Source organism: Takifugu flavidus, chromosome 18 (genome assembly GCF_003711565.1).
Source record: "Takifugu flavidus isolate HTHZ2018 chromosome 18, ASM371156v2, whole genome shotgun sequence".
NCBI lineage: Eukaryota > Metazoa > Chordata > Actinopteri > Tetraodontiformes > Tetraodontidae > Takifugu > Takifugu flavidus.
Window position 1 is genome coordinate 10747099 of NC_079537.1, and position 17296 is coordinate 10764394.

The window sequence follows — 17296 nt, forward strand, 5'->3', positions numbered from 1 at the left end:
GTCCTACTATGTCTTAATATGTTTATATATATTTATCTTTTCCGTATACAGTTGAGTGTTGTGCAGCAATATCAGGCGTTTTTGGCTTGCTGAGGTCGAAGGATCCGATTCTAAAATGTCGGGAAGAGTAGTGAAACATTCCTCAGCTTGGACGCTGGTGCCAGATCTCACAGGCCCCGAAAGGTCCCCGTCCTGCATTTTTAGAGCCGTATAAACACACGCACGCACGCACGCACACTGTTGACGTTGCTTCATTCATTTCGGTCTGTGGCTGAGAGGCAGACGGAGCTCTAGTGGCCGAACTCCCCCCCCCCAAACCTGCATCGCCCGTCTGCCGAGCGTCTCTGCTCCGGCTCCTCGCTCACTTTCAGACACTTTTCTCGGGTTTCAGCAGCCTTTTCTGGGGCAGAGAACATGCACGGCAGCCGGCGGCACCGCGACCAGGAGGCTCGGGCACCGTGGACCAAGCGGCAACTGGTCCTTTACAAATGCACTTTATATTTATTCGTCGTCTTCGGTCTGGAACCGAAGAGCAGCGCCACGGGTGAGGAAAAAGTTCAGCTTCATTTCTTGGACGGGCGAAGATGCGAGCAAACATTTAGCATACTCCGCTTGGGTCGCTTTTGAAATCGAGTTATTGTGCAAGGGGGGAAAAGTCGCTTCTGTCGTGTGTTTTCTGAATTTGGAACCCTGGAATGCCACGAACCAAAAGTCCGAGCGTGAGTGGAACCAGATGTGCAGAAACACGTAGGAGGAGTGAAGGGGCTGCTGGATTACTGTCTCCATTCTAATTTCCAGTGATGCCACTTGCCTTCAAAGCTGACACCGACGTGCATTCCTCCGGTTTAGATTGTGCTTCTGCTGTGATATATAGATATTTTAGGCTGAGGGGGTGACGCTGCTTTGGCACCCTGCGGGCAGATGTGACCTGAACATCCGGTTACAGGCTGCAATTAACACAAACAAGTCCGAAAGCTCTGCGTGTAAAATAGCATCTGAAGATTTATTCTATTTTCTGACCAGACTGCTGTTTTTTCTTTCTACATTTCTGCCAAAATTTGCCAGGAAATGTTCCACTGGATAGGAAATGGAGCTCAGGTCCGTTTAGTTTAATTAGGCTGTGGCCACTGGCCAACACAACGTCACGATTTCTTTTAATGAACCTTCAGAAGAAATATGCTCATTTTGATGTGAATTGTCAGCTCTGCGCTGCTCCTCAACACATTTAGATTCAAATAATAATGCCATGAATCCAGCTCTCGCCTAAACCCCCTGCAGCTAAATTCTAGAATCACTTGTCAGCTCACTGTTAAACAAACAGATGAGCTGCAAAGCAATTATGGAGGGAAACGATTATAGTTAATGACTGATGAGGCGCTGCTGAACTCTGACAGCCTCAACGCTACCCTAGCCGATTATGCATGAGAGAGGGGGTTCTATTGTGCCAGCGTAACCTATAACATCCCATCAGAGTTAACCGGAGCAGCTTCTGTCGTCCATGATGTGGATGAACCTGACGTGCTTCGGTGGGATCATCTCGCTCAGATCTCCTCCTCCATCTCAGAGGTCAAATCCATCTGCAGTTTTGGTTTCAACAAAGGGCAGAGCTCCATAAAAGAAAACCCCAAAGGAACAAGCACGGCAGGGTGCAATCTGCTGCCTGTTTATTGGTTACCATTTTACCACACTGACTAGTTAGGGCCTGTTTTTGTTGACTCAAGCATCTGTAAAATAAGAGCGATTACAGGAAATGTACTCTGGTTTAACTGCTCGGGTTACTTTAGTTTTAGCGATCTTGTCACACAACCGATTATCCTTGCGGAATGTTCCCGATTCTTATTGTGCCGAGCTTGGACTTGCTTCTGATGAGGCGCCCGCATTATGACTGGAGTGGAGGTGGAAGTTCTGGGAATATCTGCCTCTCTTGGCGTGTGTTGCCGCTTGTTCTTGGCTGCCTGCTTCAGCCCCTCTCTTCAGCAGGAAACTGCCTTCAGTGTTGAGAAAAGGGGTGACAGGGCAGAGAAGAGGATGGGATCCCAGCAGGAGAGCTGTTTGTGGCTTAACGTTCACAGAACCCAGTGGCTTAAAAGTTAATCTGGAATTTTGCACTCCCTTTGATTGCCTGGGAGTTTCCTCACATCAAACATTAAGGTTTTTTTCCTCTTTAAACTGGAATTAAAGCCTCCTTTTGAATTTGCGGGAGCTTCAGACTGGGTTTGTCAAACGTTTCACAAGCTCTTCAACAGGAGTTTAGAATATTCACACATGTATTTTTCATGATTGTAGCTGGTTACGTTGTGTGTCTGTTTGTGTGTGTGTGTCCGTGTGTGTCTTTTTTCCATTCCAACTGTGAACTCACCAAAAATGATTGATTTATAGGCTGGCCTGGTTTTCCTTTACAACTATTCTGCCACTTAATTTCAGTTATGATTCATTTTATTCTATGTATAGAATATTTTCTATTTTGACTCTTTTTTTTTTTAAATACTAAGTACGATGGGGAGTAAGTGGGCACTGCAGCTGGATGTAACAATAAACCAGACAGTTTTACAAGCGCAGCATGCTGATTGTGTCTGATTGTGATGTACAGCCTCTCCCAGCTTATTCTGCCCCTGGTTGACTCTTTTGTTGTGTTTTGTACCAACCGAGTGAGCCAACGCTGCTTCTGAGAAACTCAACCACAGACCCGAGTGCAAGTGGAGGGGCGTGTTACTCGTCTTCTCCAGATTACAGGGTTTTCTTTTTTGTGATGAGACTCCATTGTGTCCATATAAACAGAGTGTTGCAATTTGGGGGGGGTTGGTTTCTTTTTCAACCAAATGTGATCTTTTCCCACCTTCCCCACTTCCTGGCCTCTCACAGGAACCCGCCAAGGTGGAATGCTGTGGGTCTCACTTGGGTCTCAGGTCTCAGACAAGTGTGCATATTAACTGGATCTCAGTTTAGATTCACCTCTACTTGGACTGCTTTGCCTTTTGCTTTCTGTATCTTGTCTGCAGCCCTAAATCTTTTGTTTCTGAAACTGAAGGCAAAATTAGAAATAAACCATCAACAAAAGATAGTAATACGCTGACACCTCTGTATTTTATTTGAATGTATGAATGCACATGAGTGTTCTGCAGACCTGGAGGTAACACGTGCATGTATCTGGAGAATTACAGTAATGCGCACAAAGACGGGAGTGTAACGCTGGGAGAAGCCCAAGACCAAACAGGCGCTTGCTTCATCCCAGTTTCATAGCTTATGACTTCAACCACCCTTCACCCAACAGATTACTCATTTCTATGCTTATTTCCTGTGTGCGAGATGAGGCAACTCCTGGTCAGTTTAAGGGAACATGTTGAGCCTGTTCATCCACGGTAGCTTACCTTGCATTAAACACGCATGCAACTCCTGCAGCGATTTCAGGGTTAAAGCAGGATGGACGATAAACAAGAGTAAATCACACTATAATATGCATGAACACCAGGGGCCACAGCACTAACCAACCCTCCTCCATTTAATGGAGGTATTGATCCTGCCCCTGACCTGTTCTACAGATCAGCTGCTAACATGGAATCCTGTTTATTGATGGATGCTGCTGCTGTTCCTCTCTGTCTGTGCAGCACCGCTGGACTCTGATGATGTGGCGTTCTTCCACGAGGGCGCTCGAGGGTGCCTGGGGGTGCGGGATCACTCCCTTATCCTGTCACCTTCCTGTGAGGACATCAACCAGCGTTGGAAATGGGTGACCCGGAATCGATTGTTTAACCTGGGCTCTTCGTTGTGCTTGGGCATGACCACTGCTAACCTCACCTCCAGAGGTGAGAAGTCTTCTCTGGGGGTGTACACCTGTGACCGAGAGCCCCCCAGAGCTCAATGGACCTGGATCTGTGACCAAGTGTTGGACAACCTTAACAACTACCTTCCCATACCCTCACTTTGGAACTCCTCAAGCCTCCCTACGCCATATTCTCCATTCCTCAAATGGACACTACATGGCGGTCTCCGGGACCTGTGCTCCAAACCCTATCGTGGTACGTGCTTTTCTAATTAAACAGTTTGGCCCTGTGATGGTTTAGCATCATCTTGACCAGCTACTGACCAAAGACAAGAAGGAAGTGGAGAGTGAAACTAGTCACACTGAAAAATAGTTCCTCCTTCGGCATTTATAGTCTAAAAGACAGAAAAACTCAACATGTCTTCAACAAACATCACCTTATTTTGAGGACTCTGTCAGCCAGAGCTAAGACAGGATGGAGGTCCTGTTTGTAAAGTACAGTAAATATAGACAGATGTCTTCAGTTGTGTGTGTGTGTATATATATATATATATATATATAATATATATATATATATATATATATATATATATATATATATAGTGAGTGAGACTGAATCTCTAACTGTGTTGAGTATATATATATATATATATATACTCAACACAGTTAGAGATTCAGTCTCACTATTGTCTCACTATTGTCTCATTTGCATAGTTGGCTGTATTTATTTTTATAGTGTCAGATGTTCCAGTTGTACTGACAGACCACACTCAGAGTCACACGCCTCTGCAAATAAAAGCAGAACTGCTGGAATCAGACGACTGGAAGAAAAGCAGAAAATCCTCCGTTACTTTCTTTGTCTTTCTCTCTTTTCAAATGTCATCGGTTTCATCTGTGGTAAAGTTGCACCGGCAACTTTGACTTTCCTGTTACGATTTTTCGTGAAAACTTCTGTGTGAATTAGGGACGCCGCAGGAAAAAAAAGGCCTCTAACGTTAGTCAGATGTAGTAACAGCCGCACTGCCAGCAGCGGAGCGGAGCGGGAAGTCAGAAATCTCTTCTTTCTCATTTAACACATCTGCCCTACTTTCCACTGACTCTGCTTGTTTTGGTAACTCTACAGATCCATCCTTTCTTCTTCTTCTGTGGTTTTCTTTGGTTCGTGCAATTCTACTGGAATGTAAAACAACAACCTTGACTCTCTTTGCTGAGCAGCAGATCAGATGCGGATTGTTCAACTATCTGAAAACAATCGTGTCATATTTTAAGGTGTTTTTCACATTAAGTTCAAGACCAAAGATATTTAGTTTTCCCCCCTGATAACCTGCCAGTTTTTACACTCCATTTTGCTGACCGGGATTTGTCTGTAACTCAATCTTCTGATTTGCTCGTGTATTTGATTGTTCAAGCCACTAAGCAAACATACAAGCTACACGGGTTCAGCACAGTTCACAGTCATAGTTTACTGGCAAAGCAAACATTTCCCTCTTGCATCATGAACAGATTTTCTCTGTTTGCGTCCCAGAAATTTACACAATCCAGGGCAACTCTCACGGGCACCCCTGCTATTTCCCCTTCCTGTACGATGGCCAGTGGTTCCACAACTGCACCGATATCGGCCGTGAGGACGGTCACCTCTGGTGTGCTACGACCTCCGACTACGGCAAGGACGAGCAATGGGGCTTCTGTCCTGTAAAGAGTGAGGATCACTTTGTCCACTCGGGACGCTTTCACACCAGCTTCCTCCACATTTCCTCCGACTGAACTGTTCACTGCCACTAATAAACTTCACCCCCTCCCTCGCTGTCAGGCAACACCTGTGAGACATTCTGGGAAACAGACCCGCTGACAGACAGCTGTTACCAGTTTAACTTCCAGGCTACGCTGACTTGGATTGAGGCTTGGATCAGCTGCCATGAGCAGGGGGCAGACCTGCTCAGCATCACCAAACTGCACGAGCAAACGTACATCAACGGTACAAACACATTTACATCCATTCCTCCAGTGCTGAATGCCTCTGTGTGTGGCGTGTAAAAGGCCCACACATGCCTGATGTCATCCCTCAAAGGGGGCTGCGGAATTGGAAAAAAAGATGGAACTAAATGCACATTCTGTTGCAACTTGCTCAGCAGTTGATTTCTTTTTTCTCTGTTGTCAAATGTGCTTTTGTGCTGCTGCTGTAGGTTTACTGACTGGTTACAGCGCTGCCCTGTGGATCGGCCTCAATGACCGGGAAATTCAAGGAGGCTGGCAGTGGTCTGACTCTTCACCACTTAAATATCTCAACTGGGAGACAGGTTAGTAAAAGCATCTCTGTTTTGTTTTTTTCTTTTTTGAAGCCTGAAGCATTTGTGGTCTTTTTCCTGCATTGGCAGTATTTTCCGCAGAAAGCCGATGCTCACTTTTAGCATCACCTCACCATAAGTGCAAACACATGTGTCTTCATTCTCGTGCAGCCAAAGTCCCTTCATGCAGGAGTATTTGGACGCCTTAAATGAGTTATTCTCCTCCTTCAGGCCAGCCGAATCATGCCGATGAGCATAACTGTGCTGTGATCAGGACCGAATCGTCGGGTCGTTGGCAAAACCGGGACTGTTCTGTTGCTCTGCCCTATGTGTGTAAGAAAAGGCCCAACGCTACTCTGGACCCCTTCACGACTGGTCAGTGAGGAGCTGTTCAGTTTATTCCACAGAAGGTCATTTATGCAGCTTGGCCAGAGTTCTTTGTTTGTCACCCCCGCAGACTCGTGGACCAACGATGAGAAATATGAGTGTGACATGGGCTGGCAGGCCTTCCAGGCTAGCTGCTACAAGCTGAATTCAGAGAAGACCGAGTGGGAAACGGCTCAGAAAACCTGCCAAAGGATGGAGGCCAACCTGGTCAGCATCCACACCCTGCCTGAACTGGAGTTCATCACACGCAGCGTGAAAAGAGGTGAAACTAATGTTTCCTCTGACCAATCAGAGTCACCCAATATTATAATAGCAATAGCAATAATAACATAAAAAGATCTAAGGGGGGGTATTTTTACACACTGTGCCCGTCATTAATTAGAAATGATAAGATAAGAATAAAAAAGTCATGTCACTTCCTGTCAGATGTCGGGCAGGTGTGGATTGGCCTCCATGACACAAACATGCAAATGGACTTCCAGTGGACTGACCACACACCCGTCATCTTCACCTTCTGGCACCCGTTTGAACCCAACAACTTCCGCAACACCCTAGAAGATTGTGTCTCCATCTGGGGCGCGGTGAGTCAACACACCCTTCCGTCCACCCCCAGAGCGCGGGGGCTTTAATCCTCCTCCCAGTAAAGCACCCCAGTTTGTGTATTCTGAGCAGCTGTGCCCTCTCTTTCTGCTCGTGTCTCGTGGACGTGCAGGAGAGCCGCTGGGACGACAGCCCTTGTAATCTGACGCTGCCCTCCATCTGTAAGAAACTGGGAACAAAGAGCGATGGGAAGCCACAGCACCAAGAGTGCAAAAAAGTAATTCTCCCCTCTTCCTCGTCCTTTCCTTCTAGTTCACTCTTGACCTTTTCTGCTTCTGCTGCTGCTTAGTTTGGACAGGATTTTTTTTTTTTTTTTAAGTCTTTTGTGTCCTTTTTCCAGTTTAGAACAGTATTAGTTAATACTCTAAGTATTTTAGCTTTTTCTTCACCTTTGACCCTTTTTCCCCCCCCTGAGCTCCTCTCAGTCTGCTCCAACCCCACACTGCCTTTTATATTACTCCTTAAGAAGTTTAACAGGCATCTCTCTCTCCTCTCTCTCTCTCTCACACACACACACACACACACACATGCGCGTCCACTGTTATTTGGCAATTACTTACAGCATATTTTTCCATTGGCCCCAACAAACCTTCAGAAATTGTCTTAACTGCGATGGCTGTTGTTTTTAAGGGCCCAGAAATCCACCGTCATGCCCACTACTTGTGCCCACATGATGATTGATTCCATCTGGGCATATCCATCTGTCAGAGATTTCACAGTCCATAATTCTCTCCATATGAGACCTATTTCCTCATACCTGACTGCTTCCAAAACAGCCTTTGTAGCAAATCTTGCTTAAACTCGCTGTGTGGTATAACTGGATACTTTGCCAAGGAAAAAGAAAACTAGAGTAAATCAGTGTGTCTTGGGACGCTTAAGCAGCATATTTTTAGAAAGCATTTATTTTAACATTTAAATTGGTGTTTGCACTGAACAGTGGTTGTTTATGGCCTGGCAGGGCTGTTTTGATGGTTAATATATCATCCCTTCTGTCTCTGGGGAGCGAGGCATCATGGGAGGTAATGTGATGGGGGTCGTTTGGCAGGGTGCACGCCGCAGGGCCTTTCGGCGGTGCAGTTTGTCTCGTGCTCATGAGCTGGATTCATGCAACATGTGAAATAACACAGAGAGAAAGCCTGCTGACATCCTCAGGAGCATTACACCATTCCTGATATTTGGGGCTATTTTGTAATCGAGCATCAACTTATTTTAGGATTTTTACCCCCCAAAAATAGTTGTTGAACTATTTTTGCAGCGCTGACGAGACAGTATCGGCGTATAGAGACTGACTGTAGACACTTTCTATTGACTTTCAGCTGGTTGTTTGGTGGTCTGACCCCCAGGTTTCCTGTTTGGCTTCACTGTTGCTGGTGTTTGGGCAGGATTTCAGCCTCTGCAGGCAGCTGTTTTTAACTTGTCTTCTAACTACATGCTAACCAAAAGAGCAGATACCAAAATAGGACTTCTACTGGAACATTTTATCATATCGAGATACCTTTAGAGCTTCTTTAACTTGACAAGAAATAGTTTTATATAGAAAAGGTAATCATTTTAGTGACGTATTTCAGGATCTATGTATGAATAAATGTGTGGTTACCTAATAGCGAACAAATGAAAAGAAGCACATTAAAGTTATGGATTAACTGGTTCCGATCCTGTTGCTGTTACTAGTCACTAAAAGAGACGTCACTTTGAAATATTTTGCTGCAACGCTACTCGAGGCCTCTTTCCAAATGTCAGATGTGGCTGCGCAGAAAGCCCGAGGTTGAGCTGTCACCCAGCATCACTCTCACGCCATGTCACCCGCTTTGTGTCTGGCGTGCTCTGCATCTGGACACGTCCACAAGTGCAGGAAGGCGGGATAGAAGCCAGGCAAATGCTATTTCTTCATGCCTTGGCATGTTCCTTTTCTTCTGCATTGGAAACACAGTTTCCCCAATGCTGGTGGATGGGGGGGCAGGGTTTTATAACATACCGATTCTGTGACTTCATCAAATGGGGCCTTTTGCGGATAATACTTTATTACTCATTTTAAATGAGCTTCATGGGGTTTTTTGTAAAACTAAAATCCTTTATTCACTCAGGGCTGGAAGTGGCACAGTCCAGCTTGTTACTGGGTGGGAGAAGATCTTGTAACCTTTGATGAAGCCAAGAAGACCTGTGAGGGTTACGGAGCAGCGCTTGTTACCATTACCAACAGGTGCATAGCGCACACAGCCTCCATTGTAGCAGCTAAAAATGTTCAAAAGCTTAATTTTTCTCCAATTGTCCCTTCTATCCCTCCCCAAGGTTCGAGCAGGCTTTTGTCAACAGCATGGTGTTCGGGCGCTCCGACGACATCTTCTGGATTGGCCTTACTGACCAGGGGAGCTCCAGCTCCTTCCACTGGCTCAGCGGGGACGAAGTGTCATTCACCAACTGGAATCGAGACCAGCCAGGTCAGTTGAATGAATGAGGTCAGATCTTCACATGCAGGGTGAAGAAAGATCATGCGGCCTGGATACTAAAGCACAAAGGCACTTCCAAGATTACCTCCCATAAAATCTCGCTGGTTAAATGATTAAGGATCATTCAGACTATAGTTGATGAGTTTTTGAGTCCTAACGTGAGTCAACGCTCCGCATCACTTCGTCAGTGTATTACTGTGCATTTCATCAGTTGGAGCCTTTTGTCTTCCTGTTTTCTCAACCTACGCTCACCCCGTTTTCTATTCCAGTCAGAATCCAGGATGGCGGCTGTGTCTCCATGGCGACGGGCTTCGCAACAGGTCTGTGGGAGGTGAGGGAGTGTGCGTCATCGAAGGCGAAATTCATCTGCCGCCAGAACCAGGGTGCTCCTGTGGGCCCTCAGCCTTCGGCCGCTCCGGCCCCTCCGGCCCCTCAGCCTACCCCGAGCCTCAACGGCTCCTGCCCCAACGAATGGAAGAGCAACGACAACCTGCGCTACTGTTACAAGGTTCACCTTAACGCCATCAGCACGCACACATCAGGGTCAATTCTTCACCGTGCGGGCATCACCCAAGCATCTGACACACAGGCCTGAGTGTTGCCCCTCTTTTTTCCACGGCTCTGTCCTGCGTGTGCAGGTATTTCATTCCTCCCAGCTGGTGCAGAAGCTAAGCTGGCTGCAAGCGCACCTGTTCTGCCAGAGACATGGAGCCAACCTGCTGAGCATCAGTGGCCACGAGGAGGAGCAGTTTGTCCTGAAGGTCCTCCACGAAGTCTTTGGGTGGGTCTTAGCATCTCTGATCTGATGTGATGATGATGCGATGATGATGGTTGTGGTGGTGGCGATGACCGAGGTGATGATGCGGCCCACAGGGAGTCAGAGGAACATGAGCAGCACTGGTTTTGGATCGGATTAAACAGAAGAAACCCCACGGACAACGGCAGCTGGAAGTGGAGCGACGGACTCACTGTGAGTTAGAAGAAGCATCCCAACTAACTAACATTTTCACTTCTAACTTTATACTGTATTTGTGTCTTAGCTGACATACCAGAACTTTGGCCGCTACTATTACAACATCCGCCAGTGTGCTGCCGCAGACCTGGGTAGTATGACATGGCTGGCCATGCACTGTGATTCCGAATTAAACTGGATCTGCAAGATCCCCAGAGGTACAGCTGCTCTCCCCCTTTCATCGCTCGATGTTTCTCAGCAGCTCATCACGGTTTCCTAGTTTCTCGTGCTCTGACTTTGCATCCGCCTCTCGCTGGCTCCGCCTCCTTATGATGTCATTTGACCTGACGTGCTGCCCTTTTTGTTCCTGTGCGGTTTTTAGGTAGTGTTGAGAAGAAACCAGAGATATCTGAAGGTGGGTATTTTTCACCCAGCTCATGAATATTTATTATTAATATTATATATTTATTAAAAGGTCTTTGTGGCCTCATCTTCCTTCCTCCTCACCTCTTCCAAAAGGTCCCAATTCACCGCAGTGGATTGGTTTCCAAGAGGCTGAGTATAAGTTTTATGACCACCGCACCACTTGGGACCAGGCCCAGCGGATCTGTTCCTGGTTTGATTCCTCGCTGGCCTCTGTCCACTCAGCAGAGGAGGAGGCGTTCCTGGCCAACACTCTACGCAAGGCACTGCACCTTATATACACAAGTTCATCCTCATTTTAATGCAATCCAAATGTGCTCTCAGATGCTCTCTGGCTGCTGTCGTTTTAGGATGTATAATCTTTAAAGAGCCCTAACAAGTGCAAACCTGTATAATTATGGTGCCTGTGAATGGCTGGATTCTTCTACCAACAAACCGGGCACGGTTGAGTTACAGGGACTTTAGCTTTGGCTCATATTGAACCGTTTCTTCCCCACGTTCAGATGGAGAAAACCCAGGGGGACAAATGGTGGTTGGGTCTTCAGACCTATGAGAATGACGGCCGCTTCCGCTGGTCTGATCACTCCGTGCTCAATTATGTGGCCTGGGCTTTGGGGAGGCCGCATCCGCTGAGCCGCGACCGCAAATGCGTCTACCTTTCTGCCGATCAAGGTAAAGACCGCCGCGTTAGAGGGTGTGAGCTGACGCTGTGAGGAGTAACCAGTATTTACTGCCCCTCGCACAGCGGATTGGTCTGATCAGAAGTGCTACTCTGATTTACCCTACATCTGTAAACGAGTTAATGTCACGGGAACCATTCCCCCGACTCCGGCGTCCCCCCACCCCCCGTCAGGCTGCCCTGAGGGCTGGTCTTCGTATCAGCACAAGGTACGGTTATTACGCAACGCCTCCTGAATGTCCTCAGTAACAGTAGATATAACCTGCTGCGTCGCCGCAGTGTTTCAGAGTCTTCGCTCAGCCAAACAGAGTCACGTGGTCGGCAGCCAAGTTGAAATGTGAGACGCAGAGAGGCGTGCTGGCAGTGGTGTCCAATCATTTGGAGCAAGGTACTCAGAAGTGAAATAAATGGAGTTCATTGTGAGCATCATGAGCTATTTGGACCCGAACATTCGACCCCGCAGACGGACTCTGATACAGTCGATTCTCTCCTTCGCAGCCTTCATCACCACTCTGATTTACGATGCCATATTTGACCTTTGGGTGGGTCTGACCTCGGACTCTAAAGGCCACTTTCAGTGGGCCAGGCCTGGGCTTCTCAGTTACACCAACTGGGCTCCCGGAGAGCCGCTTGACAACAGTGGACCGCATCACAACAGAACCCCGGTATCCAAAATGTCCATGTCAACACGTGCTGTGAGCGTGTTCGTTGCTTTTCTGTGCTAAGAAATTCATGGTCTAATCTCAGGGCAACTGCGTGGTGATGATTCATGGAAACCCACTTCAAAATGCTGGGATGTGGGCTTCCCGAGCCTGTGAGATGGAAAATAACGGGTACATCTGCCAAAGACAGCAAGGTATGCTATTGATTAGTAACCGCCCACCTCGTGCTATAAAAATGTAGAAACTTAGGTTATATTTGTCTTTTCTGTAGATTCAGATATAGCTCCGGCTCCACCACTTATTCCCGCTACCCTGTCAAAACCCGTGGAACTGGGACAAATGACTTACCGTGTGGTGGAGAAGCGGCTGGACTGGACCGGCGCCCTCCACCTTTGTGAATCCTTGAACGGGACCCTGGCCAGCGTGAAAAATCCCCACGAGCAGGCTTACCTCACGCTGCTGATCAACAGCCTTCATCGACCTGCCTGGATCGCTCTCTACAACTACGGCGTGAGCTCACTGATATCTACTGCAATCTAAACATGACTGCAGCAGAAAATGGCCAAAGAGAAACTGTTGTGATCATTTTCCTTCCTCAGGGACGGAGCTTCACCTGGCTGGGCGAACAGAAAATTTTCTATTCTAACTGGAAAGATGGCCAGCCCAACCAAATGGCAGGATGTGGTCACATGACCACTTCTGGACAATGGGCTATGACTCCCTGCGATGCTAAGCTAGATGCCGCCATCTGTGAAATTAGCGGTAAGTGCTTAAAATAAGCACGTCATTATTTATGAAGGGTCCAATAAATGTGCTTAATACTGTTTTCTCATTGAAGATGATCGTTTGGTCCACCAGTGGACCTACTCTGGCCAGTGCCCCCACACCTTGGGAGACTGGGCATGGGTGCCTTTTAGAAACCACTGTTATGCCTTCAACCTGCATAGCCTGAAGCTGCAGCAGGAGGCTCGAGTGTCCTGTCAAAAAGGTGGGGAACCATTAAAGAGGTGTACTCCTCAGCTCCGTGACGCTCCACAGCCCCTCCTGTGGAGCACATGATGCTGAACAGCCATCTCAGTGCAGACACGACTGACAAACTGCATCAATGTTGCTGTATTTAGTTATTCATGGAGCCAGTGGTGCTGATTTTTAATTCTCTATACGGTGATTTCTCTGTTTCCTGTTCCAGTGGGAGCAGAGCTTCTCTCCATTCTGGATGAAACTGAGAATGGATTTATTTGGGAGCACATCCAGAGCTATGCAGAGCAGGCATACGGAGCCTGGCTGGGCATCAGTGTTAAAGGTCGAGCAGCACACTTACTTCCACCTCTCTCCACAACTGCAGGCTAATTAACCTTCTAAAATGAAGAGCTGTTTTTAGTGGATTTATTACACCCAGTTTTCTAATTTAATATAGCTATAGTTTAATTTATCATTTAATAATGTAGCATAATTATGAAGCAACTGCAGGAAAACTGATTAGCACGTTTTTCTCGTGAAGATTATGAAGTAGGGCGTATCATTTCTAAGTTTAAATGACGGAAGTATTCATTAAATTCTGGCATATTCAGCAATCTAAAGGAAGGAGCTGAAGCAGACAAAGCAAGAGGAGAAAATGAGCCCTCCGGTTTGAAAGAGCGTGTCCATGTGTTCCTGCTGCAGGCAGGGGTCTGGTGTGGAGCGAGGACGAAGAGATGTCCTACAGCAACTGGGAGACGCATGAGGCGGCCTTGTCCGTGCTGTCCCCAAACTCCTGCTTCTGGATCCAGAGCAACAGTGGCCTGTGGAAGCCGGGGTCCTGCAGGAACCGCACGCACGGCGTCATCTGCAAGAAGCCTCGCGGTGAGCACACTCACTGGGGTGAAGACGGCCTCAGGGCCAGGTCCACTCATGTCAGACTCATAACATCCATGAACGGCATCAAATCATAGGATATAATAAAGTGTCTCCTCTTCTGTTCGCAGTTGCTGAAACAGAAGCTGTAACAGGTCAGTTTCTTTCCGCCTGTTCTTAAAACTAGGAGACTTCCCAGTAGAATAAGAACCCCCTCTGTGACGCCTTCTTCTTCCTCCCCCCCAGCGAACGACAACCATCTTCCCACGCTGATCGTGGTCTTGATGACGTCCCTGGTCCTGGTGGCGCTGATCGGGGTTGTCATCTACCTGTACCGACGGCGGACCGTTGGGTCCCGGGGGTCCTATGAAGGAGCTCGCTACAGCCGCACCAATTCCAGCCTGACGGAGCAGACGGAGAAGAACATCCTGGTGTCGGACATGGAGCTGAACGAGCAGGCCGAGTAGCAGGGAAGTCCGAAACGGAAGAGCCTGGTTTAGATGTGGAATTCTGTTTAAAAGCCAAAGTGATTTCCATCGTTCTGAAGGGCTGTGTAGAGCGCAGCAGAGGTTTCGTTTTTATAAATAAATCTCCGACTTTGTGATCCTCTTTAGCAAAGACTTCAATCATTCCCGCAATTTTTGTTTCTCCAGACAAAAAAGATTCGTCCCTGAAAACTTGTTGTCGGCCATAAAGGGAAGAACGTTGTAAATTACCCCCCCCCCCCATCTTCCTCAGCACCAGAGTCTTATTTTTTTTCTCATTGGTGTACATTTTATTTGACTCTTCATTTCATTGGAAAGTCCAAGAGCGGAATCACATTTACGGCTCGATTCTTTGGTGAAACTCTATCTGACCTCCAGATCAGTCAAGTCTTCCTGCGGACCAGTGGTTTTTTATTTGTTTTTGATGGCCGACATCGAGGAGTGTTTTGGTTTGTGGCCGTCATTTTGTTTTCTTTGATTCACCAGTGTATGTGCAGCTGTAGAGAAGTGCTAGTGATGATGCATGTGTCCGTACGAGGTGTTTTTTTTCTTTTGTTTTGTGCTTGTTTTCTAGCCTGCTTCTCTCTCTCTGACCGGACACGTCAGCACCAGCTGTCGGATGAACAGAGGAGGAGGAAGTCCAAATGTGAACGCGTGGATGATGACAGGGACCAATCTCAGTGGTGCTCTCAGGCCGTCTGAGGGCCGTACACTAGAACTGTGCACATTTGAAGTTCAGAAGAGAACTTGCTTTTGAAAGCTGGTCTCTGCATAGACGACATTGTCTTGGTACTGCTGGACTGAGTGTTGTCTCCAGACGTTCAGACTTTCAGCTTCCATGGCTTCTGTGTACATTTTGGCACTTTCTCGTATTATGTAGAGATAATTCAATATTAGTCATCCATTTTAGGCTTTGCTGCTCCGTTTTAAACCTTTGCTTTCTTCTGGCTCCGCATCTGGAGCCGATTCAGCAGTTTCTGAGGAGCTTCGTTCTCTTCGGAAGCACCGTGAAGAAGGTGTTTCCTTTTCTGTACACTTCACCGGTAGGGTACTTAGTCTGTTCCAACTTGTGTTTTTAACCTGATGAGTGGTAAAGGCCTTTGAAGACTCTCTAACAGGATAATTGCAACACTTGAACCACTCATTACCCCGCGAAGGAAAACCTCCCACATCTGCATGACAGAATTGTATATATGAGCCAAAGAATGTTTTAAAAGTTGAGACAACATCCTTGTAAGTATTTTTTGTCAACATTTTATTTTGATTTTTTTTCATTTGTTTATTTTCTTCCACAGATTTTGTTCTCTTGACTCTGATTGCATTTGTGCCTTCTTGCTTAGAAGAATATTTCGGCGCCCTTTTAGTCTGAGGCTTTGGGTTTTCTTTCTTTTTAAAAAAAAAAACAACCCAACTCTTACAAAAAAAAAAGCAGCTCCGTGAGTTTGACAAAGATAGAGGGGGAAGGGAGGAGGAGAGGGTGTAAGTGGAACTGGATTTGTGTGGGTCTCCGTCTGTGTGTCTGTGTGCAGTCTCCAGCTGTGGAATGTTGAGTCGGCAGGAAGATCTCAGTGGCACGTCTGGAACCAATCAGAAAAGGAGGGCTGAGGGACACGAAGGGTCAGAAGAAGACTGAAAAAAAGACATCCTGACCAAGGAGAAAAGAGGGAAAGTGAGGAGTGTGAGGAGGAGTCTGGGACGTGGGAGGGAGGAGTGGAAAGGTTTGTCTTGGCTAAGCCTGGCCTCTGCTGGAGTCAAAGAGCTTCGTTTTAATGTCTATGAGGTCCTAGTGAATTGAAGGTCTGTTGAAGTGTGTTGCCTTGATTATGGCATAAATGTGACCCAAACTTGTTTTGTCCCACAGAAAATTACCTACAGCATTCTTTTTGTTTGTTTGTTTTTTAAGTTTTGTGCTATTTTCTACATGAAAACAATAAAGTCTATGTTGTACAAGCTGCTGCTGCTGTCACTCATATGTGATAACAATAATAATAAGAAGAATTTGATAGAAACATAACAGAGAAAACAAATCACAGGTCTAAAAATGAATAACGAGCGTTTAACCGACAGACTGCACTGACCACATTTGTCCACCAGATGGCGCACACGGCCGCTATTCGCGTTCGAAAACAATTATGGTTACGGGAATTTGATCTGTTATGCTATGTAATTTACCCGTGTTTTGCAATATTATTCTTTCAATCCTTTCTGTTATTCTGAAAAATATTGTGGTTAACATATACTATAATTTACAACAGGGCCTTGGGTTGGCAAACAAAAAATATTTGCACTTTACTGTAATAAATATACTGTATAAGATGCGTGGTGTGAGTAATTAAATTACTACTTACTAATTATATTTCAACGATTATGCCGTGCTTTCTGTCATGATCCAATGAGAAAATAATTTCACAGACCAGTTATCCAGAACCGCGAAGTGATTCTCATTCAGATCATACGAGCTTAAAATGAAGCCACAGCTCATCCAAATGTAGGAACTCAGCAGAGAGCACCCAGGGGTCTTTTATCCCACCTACTTTTTGTTTTTACGTTCCCCACCTGCAGTTTTAATCTGTCTCAAGATTTCACACCGCCAATGCAACCTGTTGAGTATTATTGCTCATGTCGAATTTGGCTTTAAGGTTTTCCACATTTCTCTGTAAAATGTATATCAGCTCAAACTAAAATATCTGCCCGAGGCATTCTGAATGCAGCCATCAGGGAATTCAGGGTTTAAAGTCAGACGGAGGCGACAAAGGTCTCTGTTCTGGGAGGAAGTGAATAAT

General features: G+C 46.4%; 1 protein-coding gene across 1 annotated transcript; it reads left to right on the plus strand.

Annotated features, from left to right (window-relative positions):
- The first annotated feature begins 249 nt into the window (after window positions 1-249).
- Window positions 250-16468, plus strand: mrc2 (mannose receptor, C type 2). The gene is made up of 29 exons (XM_057015521.1): window positions 250-544; window positions 3606-4016; window positions 5286-5459; window positions 5571-5735; window positions 5944-6057; window positions 6277-6420; window positions 6503-6694; window positions 6859-7013; window positions 7145-7249; window positions 9117-9232; window positions 9322-9470; window positions 9749-9987; window positions 10118-10260; window positions 10353-10449; window positions 10520-10649; window positions 10814-10846; window positions 10951-11117; window positions 11358-11526; window positions 11600-11742; window positions 11813-11921; window positions 12032-12198; window positions 12281-12389; window positions 12467-12705; window positions 12795-12957; window positions 13034-13183; window positions 13385-13498; window positions 13858-14037; window positions 14160-14183; window positions 14275-16468. The coding sequence occupies exons 1-29, from the start codon at window positions 415-417 to the stop codon at window positions 14493-14495; spliced, it is 4452 nt and encodes a 1483-aa protein (XP_056871501.1). The 5' UTR covers window positions 250-414; the 3' UTR covers window positions 14496-16468.
- Window positions 16469-17296: the final 828 nt, after the last annotated feature.

Bases quoted from the DNA above. Each gene is read 5' to 3' on its own strand.
- mrc2 (XM_057015521.1), top strand. From the start codon at position 415: ATGCACGGCAGCCGGCGGCACCGCGACCAGGAGGCTCGGGCACCGTGG. The intron at 10,650-10,813 runs GTACAGCTGCTC...TGCGGTTTTTAG, and splicing joins GATCTGCAAGATCCCCAGAG to GTAGTGTTGAGAAGAAACCA. The intron at 11,527-11,599 runs GTAAAGACCGCC...CCCCTCGCACAG, and splicing joins CTACCTTTCTGCCGATCAAG to CGGATTGGTCTGATCAGAAG.